A 14,331-nucleotide genomic window follows, 5' to 3' on the forward strand; every position below is an offset into this window, starting at 1 on the left:
CTGCATAGATCAAGTCCACCCTACCCTGTTAGTCGCCTCTTACGACAAGCATAGTCGCCTTTCATGGCAAGCATGGGTTGCCGAAGGCCTATTCTACCCCGTCACCTTCACGGGTCTTTACAAACAGAAAATATAGCACCAAATTCAAAAACAAAAAAGTCTGTCATTCACGTCACACAGGCCTATTCTGCCCCGTACCTTCAGGGGTCACGTAGGAAAAGAAATCTTTCCGATTAATTGCTTTGTAGTGAATTCTTGGGGTCGAAGCCGAATATGAATGATGGCGAACACTACGCAAGGGACACACTTAGGAAGTCCATCACCGTATGTGGCCAATGCTACATCGTCGTTGAATTACCTCACCACGTCTTTGACTGACAACACAAGTAGGTAATAGCCGATTGTTGGTGTCAGTTTGTGCAGCTTATTTCTTCATACCTAGACGGTATACCTACTTGCACAAGGTCGTAAATGTAACTTTGGATAGTGAAATTGAAATCACCACATGGCATCAGTATTGAGACTAGCAGTTTGCCAAGAGGTGACTTAACTGCAGCATTGGCCTTTGTGGTACCTGGTATGCCTACGTGACCCGTTAGCCAACATAGCATGATGTCACACTGACCAATAGAAAGATCGCGGTAAAGTTCTAAAATGCCCTGGATGATACGGTGACTCGAAGTAACATTGTGAAGTGCTTGAAGGCAAGACGATGCATCTAAGAAGATTTTGTCGTTTTTTAAATGGTTCTGCTGCTTTTGCCAGTGTGGTAAAAATGGAACTATTACCAGGAATTCTTGAGGAGACAGTCATATATCCAGTGGCAGAAGCTTCTTGGCCATGACCGTTGGATCCGTCTGTAAAAATGGGTCTGTGGGTGTTACTTGGAAGGTAACTGGTTGAGTTCCTGTTGGAGCACAAGAGCATTTGTTTCAGACGTTTTGAGTTTGGTGAGGTTTCAACATTTGCCTGTGTGGGAAAGATAGAAATCGGTAAGATGCAATGATATTGAGATGTTAGCTGTAGAATTGTACTTCCACATTATGTAAACACCAGGCTTGGCGTTTCAAAATACAGGTTCATGGAGGATGAGGATAATGAGGGAAGAATGGGAGAATGAGGATAATGAGTGGGAAGAATGGGAAGATGAGGATAATGAGAGGGAAAAATGAGAGGATGAGGATAATGAGAGGGAAGAATGGGAGGGTGAGGATAATGGGAGGGAAGAATGGGTGGGTGAGGATAATGGGAGGGAAGAATGGGAGGATGAGGATAATGGGAGGGAAGAATGGGAGGATGAGGATAATGGGAGGGAAGAATGGGAGGGTGAGGATAATGGGAGGGAAGAATGGGAGGGTGAGGATAATGGGAGGGAAGAATGGGAGGGTGAGGATAATGGGAGGGAAGAATGGGAGGATGAGGATAATGGGAGGGAAGAATGGGAGGGTGAGGATAATGGGAGGGAAGAATGGGAGGGTGAGGATAATGGGAGGGAAGATTGGGAGGATGAGGATAATGGGAGGGAAGAATGGGAGGATGAGGATAATGGGAGGGAAGAATGGGAGGGTGAGGATAATGGGAGGGAAGAATGGGAGGGTGAGGATAATGGGAGGGAAGAATGGGAGGATGAGGATAATGGGAGGGAAGAATGGGAGGATGAGGATAATGGGAGGGAAGAATGGGAGGGTGAGGATAATGGGAGGGAAGAATGGGAGGGTGAGGATAATGGGAGGGAAGAATGGGAGGGTGAGGATAATGGGAGGGAAGAATGGGAGGGTGAGGATAATGGGAGGGAAGAATGGGAGGGTGAGGATAATGGGAGGGAAGAATGGGAGGATGAGGATAATGGGAGGGAAGAATGGGAGGGTGAGGATAATGGGAGGGAAGAATGGGAGGGTGAGGATAATGGGAGGGAAGAATGGGAGGATGAGGATAATGGGAGGGAAGAATGGGAGGATGAGGATAATGGGAGGGAAGAATGGGAGGGTGAGGATAATGGGAGGGAAGAATGGGAGGGTGAGGATAATGGGAGGGAAGAATGGGAGGATGAGGATAATGGGAGTGAAGAATGGGAGGATGAGGATAATGGGAGGGAAGAATGGGAGGATGAGGATAATGGGAGGGAAGAATGGGAGGGTGAGGATAATGGGAGGGAAGAATGGGAGGGTGAGGATAATGGGAGGGAAGAATGGGAGGATGAGGATAATGGGAGGGAAGAATGGGAGGGTGAGGATAATGGGAGGGAAGAATGGGAGGGTGAGGATAATGGGAGGGAAGAATGGGAGGGTGAGGATAATGGGAGGGAAGAATGGGAGGGTGAGGATAATGGGAGGGAAGAATGGGAGGATGAGGATAATGGGAGGGAAGAATGGGAGGGTGAGGATAATGGGAGGGAAGAATGGGAGGGTGAGGATAATGGGAGGGAAGAATGGGAGGATGAGGATAATGAGAGGGAAGAATGGGAGGGTGAGGATAATGGGAGGGAAGAATGGGAGGATGAGGATAATGGGAGGGAAGAATGGGAGGGTGAGGATAATGGGAGGGAAGAATGGGAGGGCGAGGATAATGGGAGGGAAGAATGGGAGGATGAGGATAATGGGAGGGAAGAATGGGAGGGTGAGGATAATGTGAGGGAAGAATAGAAAGGACGAGGATAATGAGAGTGAAGAATGGGAGGATGGGGATAATGAGAGGGAAGAATGGGAGGATGAGGATAATGGGAGGGAAGAATGGGAGGGTGAGGATAATGGGAGGGGAGAATGGGAAGATGAGGATAATGAGAGGGAGGAACGGGAGGATGGGGATAATCAGAGTGAAGACTGGTAGGATGAGGATAATGAGAAGGAGGAATGAAAAGGATGAGGATTACGAGAGGGAAGAATGGAAGGATGAGGATACTGAGAGTGAAGAATGGGAGGATGAGGATAATGGGGGGGGGAAGAATGGGGGATGAGGATAATGGGATGGAAGGATGGGAGGATGAAGATAATGAGATGGAAGAATGGGAGAATGAGGATAATGAGAGGGAGGAATGGGAAGGACGAGAATAATGAGAGGGAAAAGTGGGAGGGTGAGGATAATGGGAGGGAAGAATGGGAGGATGAGGATAATGGGAGGGAAGAATGGGAGGGTGAGGATAATGGGAGGGAAGAATGGGAGGGTGAGGATAATGGGAGGGAAGAATGGGAGGATGAGGATAATGGGGGGGGGGGGAAGAATGGGGGATGAGGATAATGGGATGGAAGAATGGGAGGATGAGGATAATGGGAGGGAAGAATGGGAGGGTGAAGATAATGGGAGGGAAGAATGGGAGGGTGAGGATAATGGGAGGGAAGAATGGGAGGGTGAGGATAATGGGAGGGAAGAATGGGAGGATGAGGATAATGGGAGGGAAGAATGGGAGGGTGAGGATAATGGGAGGGAAGAATGGGAGGGTGAGGATAATGGGAGGGAAGAATGGGAGGATGAGGATAATGGGAGGGAAGAATGGGAGGATGAGTATAATGGGAGGGAAGAATGGGAGGGTGAGGATAATGGGAGGGAAGAATGGGAGGGTGAGGATAATGGGAGGGAAGAATGGGAGGATGAGGATAATGGGAGGGAAGAATGGGAGGATGAGGATAATGGGAGGGAAGAATGGGAGGGTGAGGATAATGGGAGGGAAGAATGGGAGGATGAGGATAATGGGAGGGAAGAATGGGAGGGTGAGGATAATGGGAGGGAAGAATGGGAGGGTGAGGATAATGGGAGGGAAGAATGGGAGGATGAGGATAATGGGAGGGAAGAATGGGAGGGTGAGGATAATGGGAGGGAAGAATGGGAGGGTGAGGATAATGGGAGGGAAGAATGGGAGGATGAGGATAATGGGAGGGAAGAATGGGAGGATGAGGATAATGGGAGGGAAGAATGGGAGGGTGAGGATAATGGGAGGGAAGAATGGGAGGGTGAGGATAATGGGAGGGAAGAATGGGAGGATGAGGATAATGGGAGGGAAGAATGGGAGGATGAGGATAATGGGAGGGAAGAATGGGAGGATGAGGATAATGGGAGGGAAGAATGGGAGGGTGAGGATAATGGGAGGGAAGAATGGGAGGGTGAGGATAATGGGAGGGAAGAATGGGAGGGTGAGGATAATGGGAGGGAAGAATGGGAGGATGAGGATAATGGGAGGGAAGAATGGGAGGGTGAGGATAATGGGAGGGAAGAATGGGAGGGTGAGGATAATGGGAGGGAAGAATGGGAGGATGAGGATAATGAGAGGGAAGAATGGGAGGGTGAGGATAATGGGAGGGAAGAATGGGAGGATGAGGATAATGGGAGGGAAGAATGGGAGGGTGAGGATAATGGGAGGGAAGAATGGGAGGGCGAGGATAATGGGAGGGAAGAATGGGAGGATGAGGATAATGGGAGGGAAGAATGGGAGGGTGAGGATAATGTGAGGGAAGAATAGAAAGGACGAGGATAATGAGAGTGAAGAATGGGAGGATGGGGATAATGAGAGGGAAGAATGGGAGGATGAGGATAATGGGAGGGAAGAGTGGGAGAATGAGGATAATGGGAGGGGAGAATGGGAAGATGAGGATAATGAGAGGGAGGAACGGGAGGATGGGGATAATCAGAGTGAAGACTGGTAGGATGAGGATAATGAGAAGGAGGAATGAAAAGGATGAGGATTACGAGAGGGAAGAATGGAAGGATGAGGATACTGAGAGTGAAGAATGGGAGGATGAGGATAATGGGGGGGGGAAGAATGGGGGATGAGGATAATGGGATGGAAGGATGGGAGGATGAAGATAATGAGATGGAAGAATGGGAGAATGAGGATAATGAGAGGGAGGAATGGGAAGGACGAGAATAATGAGAGGGAAAAGTGGGAGGATGAGGATAATGGGAGGGAAGAGTGGGAAAATGAGGATAATGGGAGGGAAGAAGGGGAAGATGAGGATAATGAGAGGGAGGAATAGGAGGATGGGGATAATGGGAGGATGGGAGGATGGGGATAATGAGAGTGAAGACTGGCAGGATGAGCATAATAAGAAGGAGGAATGAAAAGGATGAGGATTATGAGAGGGAAGAATGGAAGGATGAGGATAATGAGAGTATAGAGTGGGGGGATGAGGATATGAGGGACGAATGGGGGTGGGGTGTGTGAGGATAATGAAAAAGAAGGAAGGATAAAGTTAATTTAGAAAAATAGCGTGATGAAGACGAGGATGAGGATAATGAGAATGAAGAAGGGGAGATTGAGATCATGATGCGAAGGAGGAATTGAAGGTTGAGGAGGTCCTCAGCAGCTAACAGCCGTTACCTTGACTTAACCATAATGCTGATACAGATATGACAGTGGGGATTGATTCTTTAGCGGACTGCTGTAAGTTGTTCAAGGTCATAAATGCCAAACTGTAATTAATTTTGGGCAATTCTAAATTTACGAAATCGGTTTTACAGTCATGAAATTCCAGAACACTCGCATGTTGCACACCATCCCCAGCATATAAAACAATTTCGTAATTTACCGTGACGCAAATTTGGGTATAAGACAGGACGATGGAGCAGGTATGTTTTCTATGCATGTTATAAAGGCTAAGACTGGTTCTATAGTACAAGGAACCTCAAGCTTAAACCTTACACTGGGAATGAATATAAGCTGCTTGAATCCAGAAGGGGGTTATGTGCAGTGTTTAGTTAAATATATAATAATGTATTAATTTTATAGTGAGGATGTGTATGTTTTTATGAAATATATAAAAATATGTATATATATGTAGAAAGTAAGGTTGGAGGATGGAGGGGAATGGGGATGAGGAGGAGGGGGAGAAAGGGGAGAATAAAGGAAACATGGAGAAAGGAGTATAAAGAGGAAGGTGAGGATAAAGATGGCTAGGAAGGAAGATGAAGACAGATAAGGGAATGGGGTGAAAGAAGGAGACAGGAGTGGATAGTAAGGATGTTGAGAAGGTAAATAAGGAAGGGAACGTTCGCCTAGAAGTCCATCTGCTAAAATTACTCCTAAACATGTGCTTAGAGTGAAGTCCCAATGAAAAAAAATATTAATCACGACTGAAGTACCCCGGTGTGCAATGACCGAATGATACGGCTGAACCTCTGAAAGGACAGAGGCAGAGAGCCATGGGCAAGATTTGCAAATAGTGGTAAAATCCTGTCAAATGATATATTGCGTATTCGTTGCACATCAATATGAAACGGCACTGAAACAATTGCTAATGAGGATTTAAACAACCTAATGCACGTATATCCCTCAGTGTATCTGAAGTCCTGCAAAATAAGGAAATGCATAAGCATGCTTAACACTTGGTGAACAGTGGGCTTTGTTGCAAACGTCTTTGGAATCAGTCAAAGTGTGATGAGTAGGACATGTGAAACAGCTATGAGACATGAGGATCAGCTACCCAGTGACACGCGGGTGGTCGACAGCGTTCCACCACACACCCGGAAGAGACGTGTTCAGCAAGACGTCTTCACTTCACTGCTGCTCTACATTCAGAGATGCCTTGTGGAACCGAAGTGCAGTAATCATTTCCTCTTATGCATTGAACTTATGCAATGAACCAACGTCACAAGCTGGCGCGTTTAGAATGGACGTTGAGTTCGTTGTTTAAACATACAAGGACTTGAATCCAGTACTCCTCTCAGGTGTCTACTGTTCATACAGCACAGACTATTGAGACTGCGTGTGCCATAGACAAGGAGAAAACCTGCTTCTCGTGGACGATTAAAGTCTGACTCTAGTGTGATATTTGGATACCAACAACAAAATCAATCAATATCGAGCTGTAGGAACTTTTCACGGGTAAACAAATTGCCCCTTGATGGAAAAGAAAAGCATTTGCACAACACGCTTTGGATTCATATTTAAGCAGACACTAACTTTGTTTCCAATGTTGATTCTTCCAGGCTACGGCAGCCCTTCTGCTTCTCCTGTTCTTCTGTCATTCCTGCGTCAGCCAAGGTAAGGTGGTTCCTGTCGCTTACACCCACAGAGCCAAATATCTCTAACAGTAGATTTTTATGAAATGCGAACAACACACTCTGACAGTCCTAAACTGAATTATTCCCACCTGGCCCATCAATACCTATACCGCAATCTCCAGACTACCAGACACAGCGATGGCTGAGTCGGTTTAATCACTGACGACTGGCGACTAGGTGGCCTCACTCTGAAAGCGTGGGTTTGAATCCCAGATTGTACTCAACCCTCAAAAACACTAGATTCTGGACTTAATTGAGAAAAAGTGATCCCAAATATACTATCTATTAAATAAGTGGCACTGTGTATTCCCAACTATCTTTTTACCTGTGAAAAACATCGTTTAAGTAAACAAGGATATGCATATTCAAACGATGGGAGGGGCTGGTTAAAATGCTCCATAATATCGATAAATATCGGCGTAAGGTAAAATATAATGAATTTAAATACTGTGTTGACATGGTAATTTTACTTTTGTGATATAAAAAAATAATGAAATAATTGTTTATATAAGCATAGCAATATTCAAGGCGGTCTGAATTATGTAGTCAGTTATGTTTTGTTAACAATTCATGCAACCATGTCACAAATGTGTTCATTTTGTGGTATGCTTAGTGGTTTCCTTCAATTTCGTCTCCGATATTTACAGATAATCGAGCGACGATTTGTCGGTCTGTATTATTCACATCAACAGCCAGCCACAAAGATGGATATTTGCAACAGTCTATTGTGCATATAGTGTGCACCCTGTTGACATTACATGCAATGCTGTAAATATAAATTAACTAATTATTAAACTCCTTGCATTTGCGTGGCGCAACTCACAATCATGGTGTGCTTTATCAGAAAGTTTAAGGATGGAAACTGTAAGATTGAGCTACAATCATCAGCCTAGACTTGAAAGAAGTGACGGCGGTAGCAGTTTTGATGCTAATATGGAAGACAGTTACTTTTAGACGCTGCAGTAAAAGAAAAACATTTTCCCCAAACTAGAAGATTTATGTATACGAACATGAAACAGATGTTGATCTTGTGAGTGGAGGGTTCCAAAAATATTGCTCTTTTGTTACTTTTGCAAGGCTGCTGCTACTATAGTCAGTATGAGAGATGAGGAGAGACCGCAGTAGTCTCACATAAGAATAATTTCTAGTGTTTCAATATGGTGTAGATAGGCACACTGTGTCAAGTGGTGTTTCACAGCTCAGATGCTGATAAAATATCTCTCTCAAGTTGTACCCTTTGTTAGATGCAACGGTTCTTGAATCGCTAGTGGTGAGTGTTTTAAAACTGCGAAGGGCAGAATTCACGACCTCACTCACCTTACTTTGTGTACATTTCTAGCATGATAAACATGACATGCAGCCTTGTTCAGTACTAAGTGATCAATCAGGTCATAATATCTTTGGCAAAGTAAGGAGACGTAACCAGGCCATGCAGAATGAGACCATTCTGTCCAAGCATGGTGATAATTTCCTTTGGTTTTATTGGTAATTCAATTACACCTAACTTTTGGAGTTCCGATTTCTAACCATTCAATTTTGTACAAATTGTCAGTTAAATTCGAGCCAAAAGTCCAGGTTCTGTTGTTCACAAAAGTACAGTTTAGTACTTGCTCTCTTTGTTTGCTGTCTACACCACTTTCAGCTTAGGTAATATGCAATCATATGCAGAAACGGCTGGGTGCAGCACATGTCGCCAGTTTCAGCTGGTAGGCCTAATCTCTCATCGTATCCCAAATGCGCAGATCGATGCTCATGATGTTCATCACTGGATTGTCTGGTCCAGACACGATTATTTACAGACCGGCGCCATCTAGTTGGAATATTACTGAGTGCGGCGTTAAACACTAAACCAAGCAGCCTAATGTAAACAGATTGCCTGATACATAGAGAATCTCACCCATGTGTCTACTGTCAAAGTGATATCTGATGTGATAAGTTTTGGATGATAAATAGTACCTAAACATCTGTGTTCATGCCTCAGGGACAGATCCATGTAAGAACTACACACTACTTGAGAACATCGAAAATCGCGACCCCAGTACATCAGGACGTCCACTCATTATCAACGACTACAAACTAAGTGCTGGTTGGTATATGGCCCCCGGGCATTGGGAGCTGCTGAACCAGGATCCAGGAGGAACTAATCGATGTGGCACCCAAATCCCAGTCTACAGACAGAGTAAGACCATCACCGTCACTTACTCTTCTCCAATGCATATAGATATGTGTGATGTAGGGTGTTATATAGGGCCAGATGTCCTTACATGGTGTGATTGTGAATGATTACATAGGAATACATGTGTTTACATGGTGTGATTGTGAATGATTACATAGGAATACATGTGTTTACATGTGTGATTGTGAATGATTACATAGGAATACATGTGTTTACATGTGTGATTGTGAATGATTACATAGGAATACATGTGTTTACATGTGTGATTGTGAATGATTACATAGGATCACATGTGTTTACATGGTGTGATTGTGAATGATTACATAGGATCACATGTGTTTACATGTGTGATTGTGAATGATTACATAGGATCACATGTGTTTACATGTGTGATTGTGAATGATTACATAGGATCACATGTGTTTACATGTGTGATTGTGAATGATTACATAGGATCACATGTGTTTACATGTGTGATTGTGAATGATTACATAGGATCATATATGTTTACATGGTGTGATTGTGAATGATTACATAGGATCACATGTGTTTACATGTGTGATTGTGAATGATTACATAGGAATACATGTGTTTACATGTCTGATTGTGAATGATTACATAGGATTACATGTGTTTACATGTGTGATTGTAAGTGATTACATAGGATCACATGTGTTTACATGTGTGATTGTAAGTGATTACATAGGATCACATGTGTTTACATGTGTGATTGTGAATGATTACATAGGATCACATGTGTTTACATGTGTGATTGTGAATGATTACATAGGAATACATGTGTTTACATGTGTGATTGTGAATGATTACATAGGATCACATGTGTTTACATGTGTGATTGTAGGTGATTACATAGGATCACATGTGTTTACATTTGTGATTGTAAGTGATTACATAGGATCACATGGAACTACAAGATGTGATTGTAAGTGAATACATATGTGAATACGAGTTATACGGTGTGAATACTTGTGATCACATTGTGATCACGTGGTGTGATTGTGATACCATATGATCACATTGTTGTTACATCGTGTGCTTGGTTGTTAAAACAATGGTGTGATTGTTTGTGATATCACAGATTTACGATGAAGCCCTGTATTTTCTGATAACACGCATTTATGTTTTCGGTTTCCGGTGATGCATTATCATGTGTTTGTATCACTGTGTTATTTATTCTCCCTTAACGTAAATGGTAGTATTATCAGAAAATACTATCTCGCTGTGTCTTTTCAAGTGTCCATCAAGATCTTCTGAACTGAAAGTGAAAAGTGAGCACAATTTAATCAACCATCGTACTGATATTACATGCACTGAAAGTAGCGTTTTTATTTCCTTTAAGGTAAGAATGGCACCACATCCGTAATGTGCAACAAGGTTGTGGTACGGAACTGTTACAGGCCGTTTGAGATCTCGACGAGGATGTGTGGCACAAAGGAGATATATTATCTCGAGACGTCCCACAGAAGATCAGGATTCTGCTTTTGTAAGTTTTAGATAACTGCCTTATTCTGCTTCATAAAATATGACTCTATTAAAATATCAGGTGTCATTGCTGTGAGCATCCATGCTGCATTTGCAAATGTTGGAAGTATCTTAATTGTATTAACACATTAGGTGTCAATGCTGTGAGCGTTAGAACTGTCTTGATCAATGCTTTAAGTATCAGGCTTGTATTAGATGTCAATGTTGAGAGCATTACTACTATATTGTCCATTTCTGTAAGTATGAGTACTGTTTACTGGTTTGTCTAAACCTGAAGTCGTGACAATTGTTGAGAAAAGTGAAAGCTTCGTGTTTTCATAATCTACCACCATTTAATCTTGTCACCTGCTATTTTCTGAGATACGACTTGTTTTCATGAATGATTCTGTCAAAAATCGCTTGTTGACCTAATGGTTATGAATCGTTAGGGTTAAAAACTGTGTCATACAAAACCCCTTTGGTCATGAACATTAAAAAAAAAACATATTAAACTACGACTAGGAAGTGGTTTTGATTTTGTGACTTAATTAAAACAAAACATAATTTAATTGATTCTGAAATTGACTTTAGCCCGTGACGCCACGAGTTTAAAAAAATGGCGGCGCCGTGTCGCAAGCATGCGCTAGTCAGAGAATAAATGTTATTTCTAGATTATACAGTCTGTGTAGGATGTATGAAATATTGGATCGGATGGAGTTTAGATAAACATCTGGGCGGGAGATCCGCCTAGTGGTTAAGTCTTCGCTTCTCACTGCTAAGACCCGGGTTCGACTCCAAACATGGGTGCATTGTGCGAAACCCATTTCTGGTTTCTACCGTCGTGATATTGCTGGAATACTACTAAAAGCGGCGTAAAAGCATATTCACTCACTCACCCACTCACTCACTTATATAAGTATAGACGTGCTATACACAAAATCAAAGTCTTCAGATGAAATAATTTCGGCCGAAATGTTACAGTTTGAGACTTGACGTAAACGGGGCCAACCCGTTCTTATCAACCTTTATAAACTCTCGGACCGGTCACACCTAAATCGCCTTTTAAAAAATTAATACTGGCGCACACTTTTACGACCTTTCAAAATCTGTAAGACTGGCACCCCGCAAACACATGTCATGCCAGTCACAAAGGTAATATCATGCGGGTGACACTTTGATTATCATCTTTCGAAAAACAGTCGTTTTGATCTACAGGCTGATAATCACGTTTCGAAAACTGCCATACTGATCTACAGTCTGATAAGCACCTTTCAAAAACTGCCATACTGATCTACAGTCTGATAATCACCTTTCAAAAACTGTATTTGTAAAATCACACTGATTATTTAGTTGTTCCTATTTCGAAATACAGTTTGTGAGCTAACATTTATATTTCATTTTGCAGTCAACAATGATCCTTGCGCTAGCAACCCATGTGCTAATGGGGGCAGATGCAAAATCAACAGGAAATTACAATTTGGCTACAAGTGCATATGTGTTCCCGGCTTCAGGGGCCGTAACTGTACAAGTAAGTTTGACACTGACAGTGATGGAATAAGTTTGATTTAGCATCTCTTTAACAATCATGTCCTCACGATGTTATACCAAAATATTCTTGGCTTAATGTCATAGTCAATTTGGTAAACAGATTAACAGAAACTCCATAACAATCACTATTACAAACACGAAATCAGTCACCAATGATTCCTCCCTCCATTGACAGTGTGACATTCACGTTTTGCACGTGTTTTTTTCTTGCAGTTTGCAATCGATCTCGACAAGACATTCTCATCATGGAAGATGTATCACTCTCCGTTGGCAGAACCACCTTTGACAAAGTGAGACAATTTCAAGAACGTTTGCTAAGTCCTTTGAGCATTAACGCTGACACCACTAACGTTGCATATATGGTGTTTTCCACATACGCCAGAGTGGTATTCGGTTTGAGTGAATACAGCAACAGTAAGTCGGGCGTACTGACAGCTCTCAAGGACCAGGTCTTCGAGAGAGGTTCTTCTACGAATATTGCCGGGGCCATCAACGTGGCTGTTAATTCAGTTTTCACACGTGCAAATGGGGATCGACGGGGTGCCCATAACGCGGTCATCATGTTCACAGATGGGTTCGCTACAGAAGAAAACAGGAGGCTCATCGAAGATAGCATCCCACGCTTACACGCTAAAGCAGAGGTATATGTTGTTGCTCTCTCCGACGTGGAGGCCAATTCCACTGTCTACAGTATGGCTACAACACCTGGTGACGTCTTCCGGATTCATTCCAGTGATGCAGTCAGTTCACTTCGGGCTAGTCTGAAGAGGTGCGACTAAATAAAAGGTCTGCATACAATTTGTGATTGTTGATATCAGGGTTGGTGTCTAGTGTTGTAATATACCCCCTTCTCATTCGCCTCAGGGATACTATGTAAGTCCATTTCTCGTGTCCCACGGGGTGATATTAATAAGCCTTCGACCTGGTATACATTGGTACAATGTCATGTGTGACCCGTTATCGTGTACCCAGTCTTTGGTACTCTCTCTGACATCAAAATGAATACACTGCCTTGCATCATACTTAACACACATAAGCAGCCTGCATAAGTAATTGAACTACGGGTGTGCACCAACTGACTCACACGCGTCGTGGATACAACACTGAAACCACATCTACTGGATATGCAATAATCCAGCAATATGTACGGCGGGGGACACCAGAAGTGAGCTTTCCACATTCTACCCTGAGGGAATCGTACCCGTGTCTTGGGCGTCATGAGCGAGCGCCATTGGGCCACCCCTCTATAATCGCCATAACCGCAGCTTCACACATAAATCCGTTTTTCAGTCATGTAAGTTTCATGTGTTTAGTGACTGATCATACAGCGGTGGAGTACCCCGCCGTGACATTGCTGGAATATTGCTAAACCAGCTGACACCACCCCCACCCCCCCAAAATCATGCATCCCGAGTAGATGTGGTCGTTTTTATAGTGTTCCAAAATTTGCAAGGAATGCAGTATGTCTAAGCACATGGTTGATGTCGTGAGTGAGTGAGTTTAGTTTTACGCCGCACTCAGCAATATTCCAGCTATATGGCGGCAGGGCTGATGTCGGGTGTCTGTAGCAATTGCAGTGAGAAAATAAGTTTTGATGCCGGTAAAGGTATTAACCTATTCAGTTATTGACGGGGTCACCGCTGCAAAGTCTGTAACAAATGACAACTCTCGCGGTTATAGTACTTCCAGGAATAGTCAATTAAAGCATTCCTCAAAAGAAGTAATATCAATTTACAAAACATCAGGAAAAAACTTCTTGCCTGGACAAGAACACGGAAGTCAATTATTTTACAGGACTTTACTTGAAAAAAATCAATTAAAAATCAACATTGTGTAAAATGGAATAAAATACTAGAGAATGAAATCGATAGAAACTGTGGCCAACACTAAAACCATACTCCGTTCCGCTGTTCCAAAGGCAACAATATGCAATGGTTTCAATAGAAACTCTTGTACCATATTTTACCAACAAATAATATAGCATTTTTTATTAAATGTCATTTTTTATACTTACCTGGTAGAAAGCCAACTGTGACCACTTGAGCGGCGCTTACTCAATTTCTCTCATAACACAGTCTACACAAAGTAGAGAAGCGAGGTCAACATACGGGCGGTAGGTCACCCAGGTCTCGAGA

At 43.1% G+C, this 14,331-nt stretch overlaps 3 protein-coding genes across 3 annotated transcripts; all 3 read left to right on the top strand.

Moving 5' to 3' along the window:
* The first annotated feature begins 1,116 nt into the window (after positions 1-1,116).
* LOC137255451 (uncharacterized) lies at positions 1,117-2,631 on the top strand. The gene has a single exon (XM_067792889.1). The coding sequence runs from the start codon at positions 1,117-1,119 to the stop codon at positions 2,629-2,631; it is 1,515 nt and encodes a 504-aa protein (XP_067648990.1).
* Positions 2,632-3,079: 448 nt separating this feature from the next.
* On the top strand, positions 3,080-4,450 carry LOC137255452 (cilia- and flagella-associated protein 251-like). Its single transcript, XM_067792890.1, has one exon. The coding sequence runs from the start codon at positions 3,080-3,082 to the stop codon at positions 4,448-4,450; it is 1,371 nt and encodes a 456-aa protein (XP_067648991.1).
* A 735-nt stretch (positions 4,451-5,185) lies between these two features.
* LOC137256283 (matrilin-3-like) lies at positions 5,186-12,994 on the top strand. The gene is made up of 6 exons (XM_067794025.1): positions 5,186-5,556; positions 6,916-6,970; positions 8,972-9,169; positions 10,527-10,670; positions 12,054-12,176; positions 12,410-12,994. The coding sequence occupies exons 1-6, from the start codon at positions 5,548-5,550 to the stop codon at positions 12,973-12,975; spliced, it is 1,095 nt and encodes a 364-aa protein (XP_067650126.1). The 5' UTR covers positions 5,186-5,547; the 3' UTR covers positions 12,976-12,994.
* The last annotated feature ends 1,337 nt before the right edge of the window (positions 12,995-14,331 follow it).

This window comes from Haliotis asinina, chromosome 11 (assembly GCF_037392515.1).
Source record: "Haliotis asinina isolate JCU_RB_2024 chromosome 11, JCU_Hal_asi_v2, whole genome shotgun sequence".
Lineage (NCBI taxonomy): Eukaryota > Metazoa > Mollusca > Gastropoda > Lepetellida > Haliotidae > Haliotis > Haliotis asinina.

Bases quoted from the DNA above. Each gene is read 5' to 3' on its own strand.
- LOC137255451 (XM_067792889.1), top strand. From the start codon at position 1,117: ATGAGGATAATGAGTGGGAAGAATGGGAAGATGAGGATAATGAGAGGG.
- LOC137255452 (XM_067792890.1), top strand. From the start codon at position 3,080: ATGGGAGGGAAGAATGGGAGGATGAGGATAATGGGAGGGAAGAATGGG.
- LOC137256283 (XM_067794025.1), top strand. The intron at 9,170-10,526 runs GTAAGACCATCA...ATTTCCTTTAAG, and splicing joins AATCCCAGTCTACAGACAGA to GTAAGAATGGCACCACATCC. The intron at 12,177-12,409 runs GTAAGTTTGACA...TTTTTCTTGCAG, and splicing joins CAGGGGCCGTAACTGTACAA to TTTGCAATCGATCTCGACAA.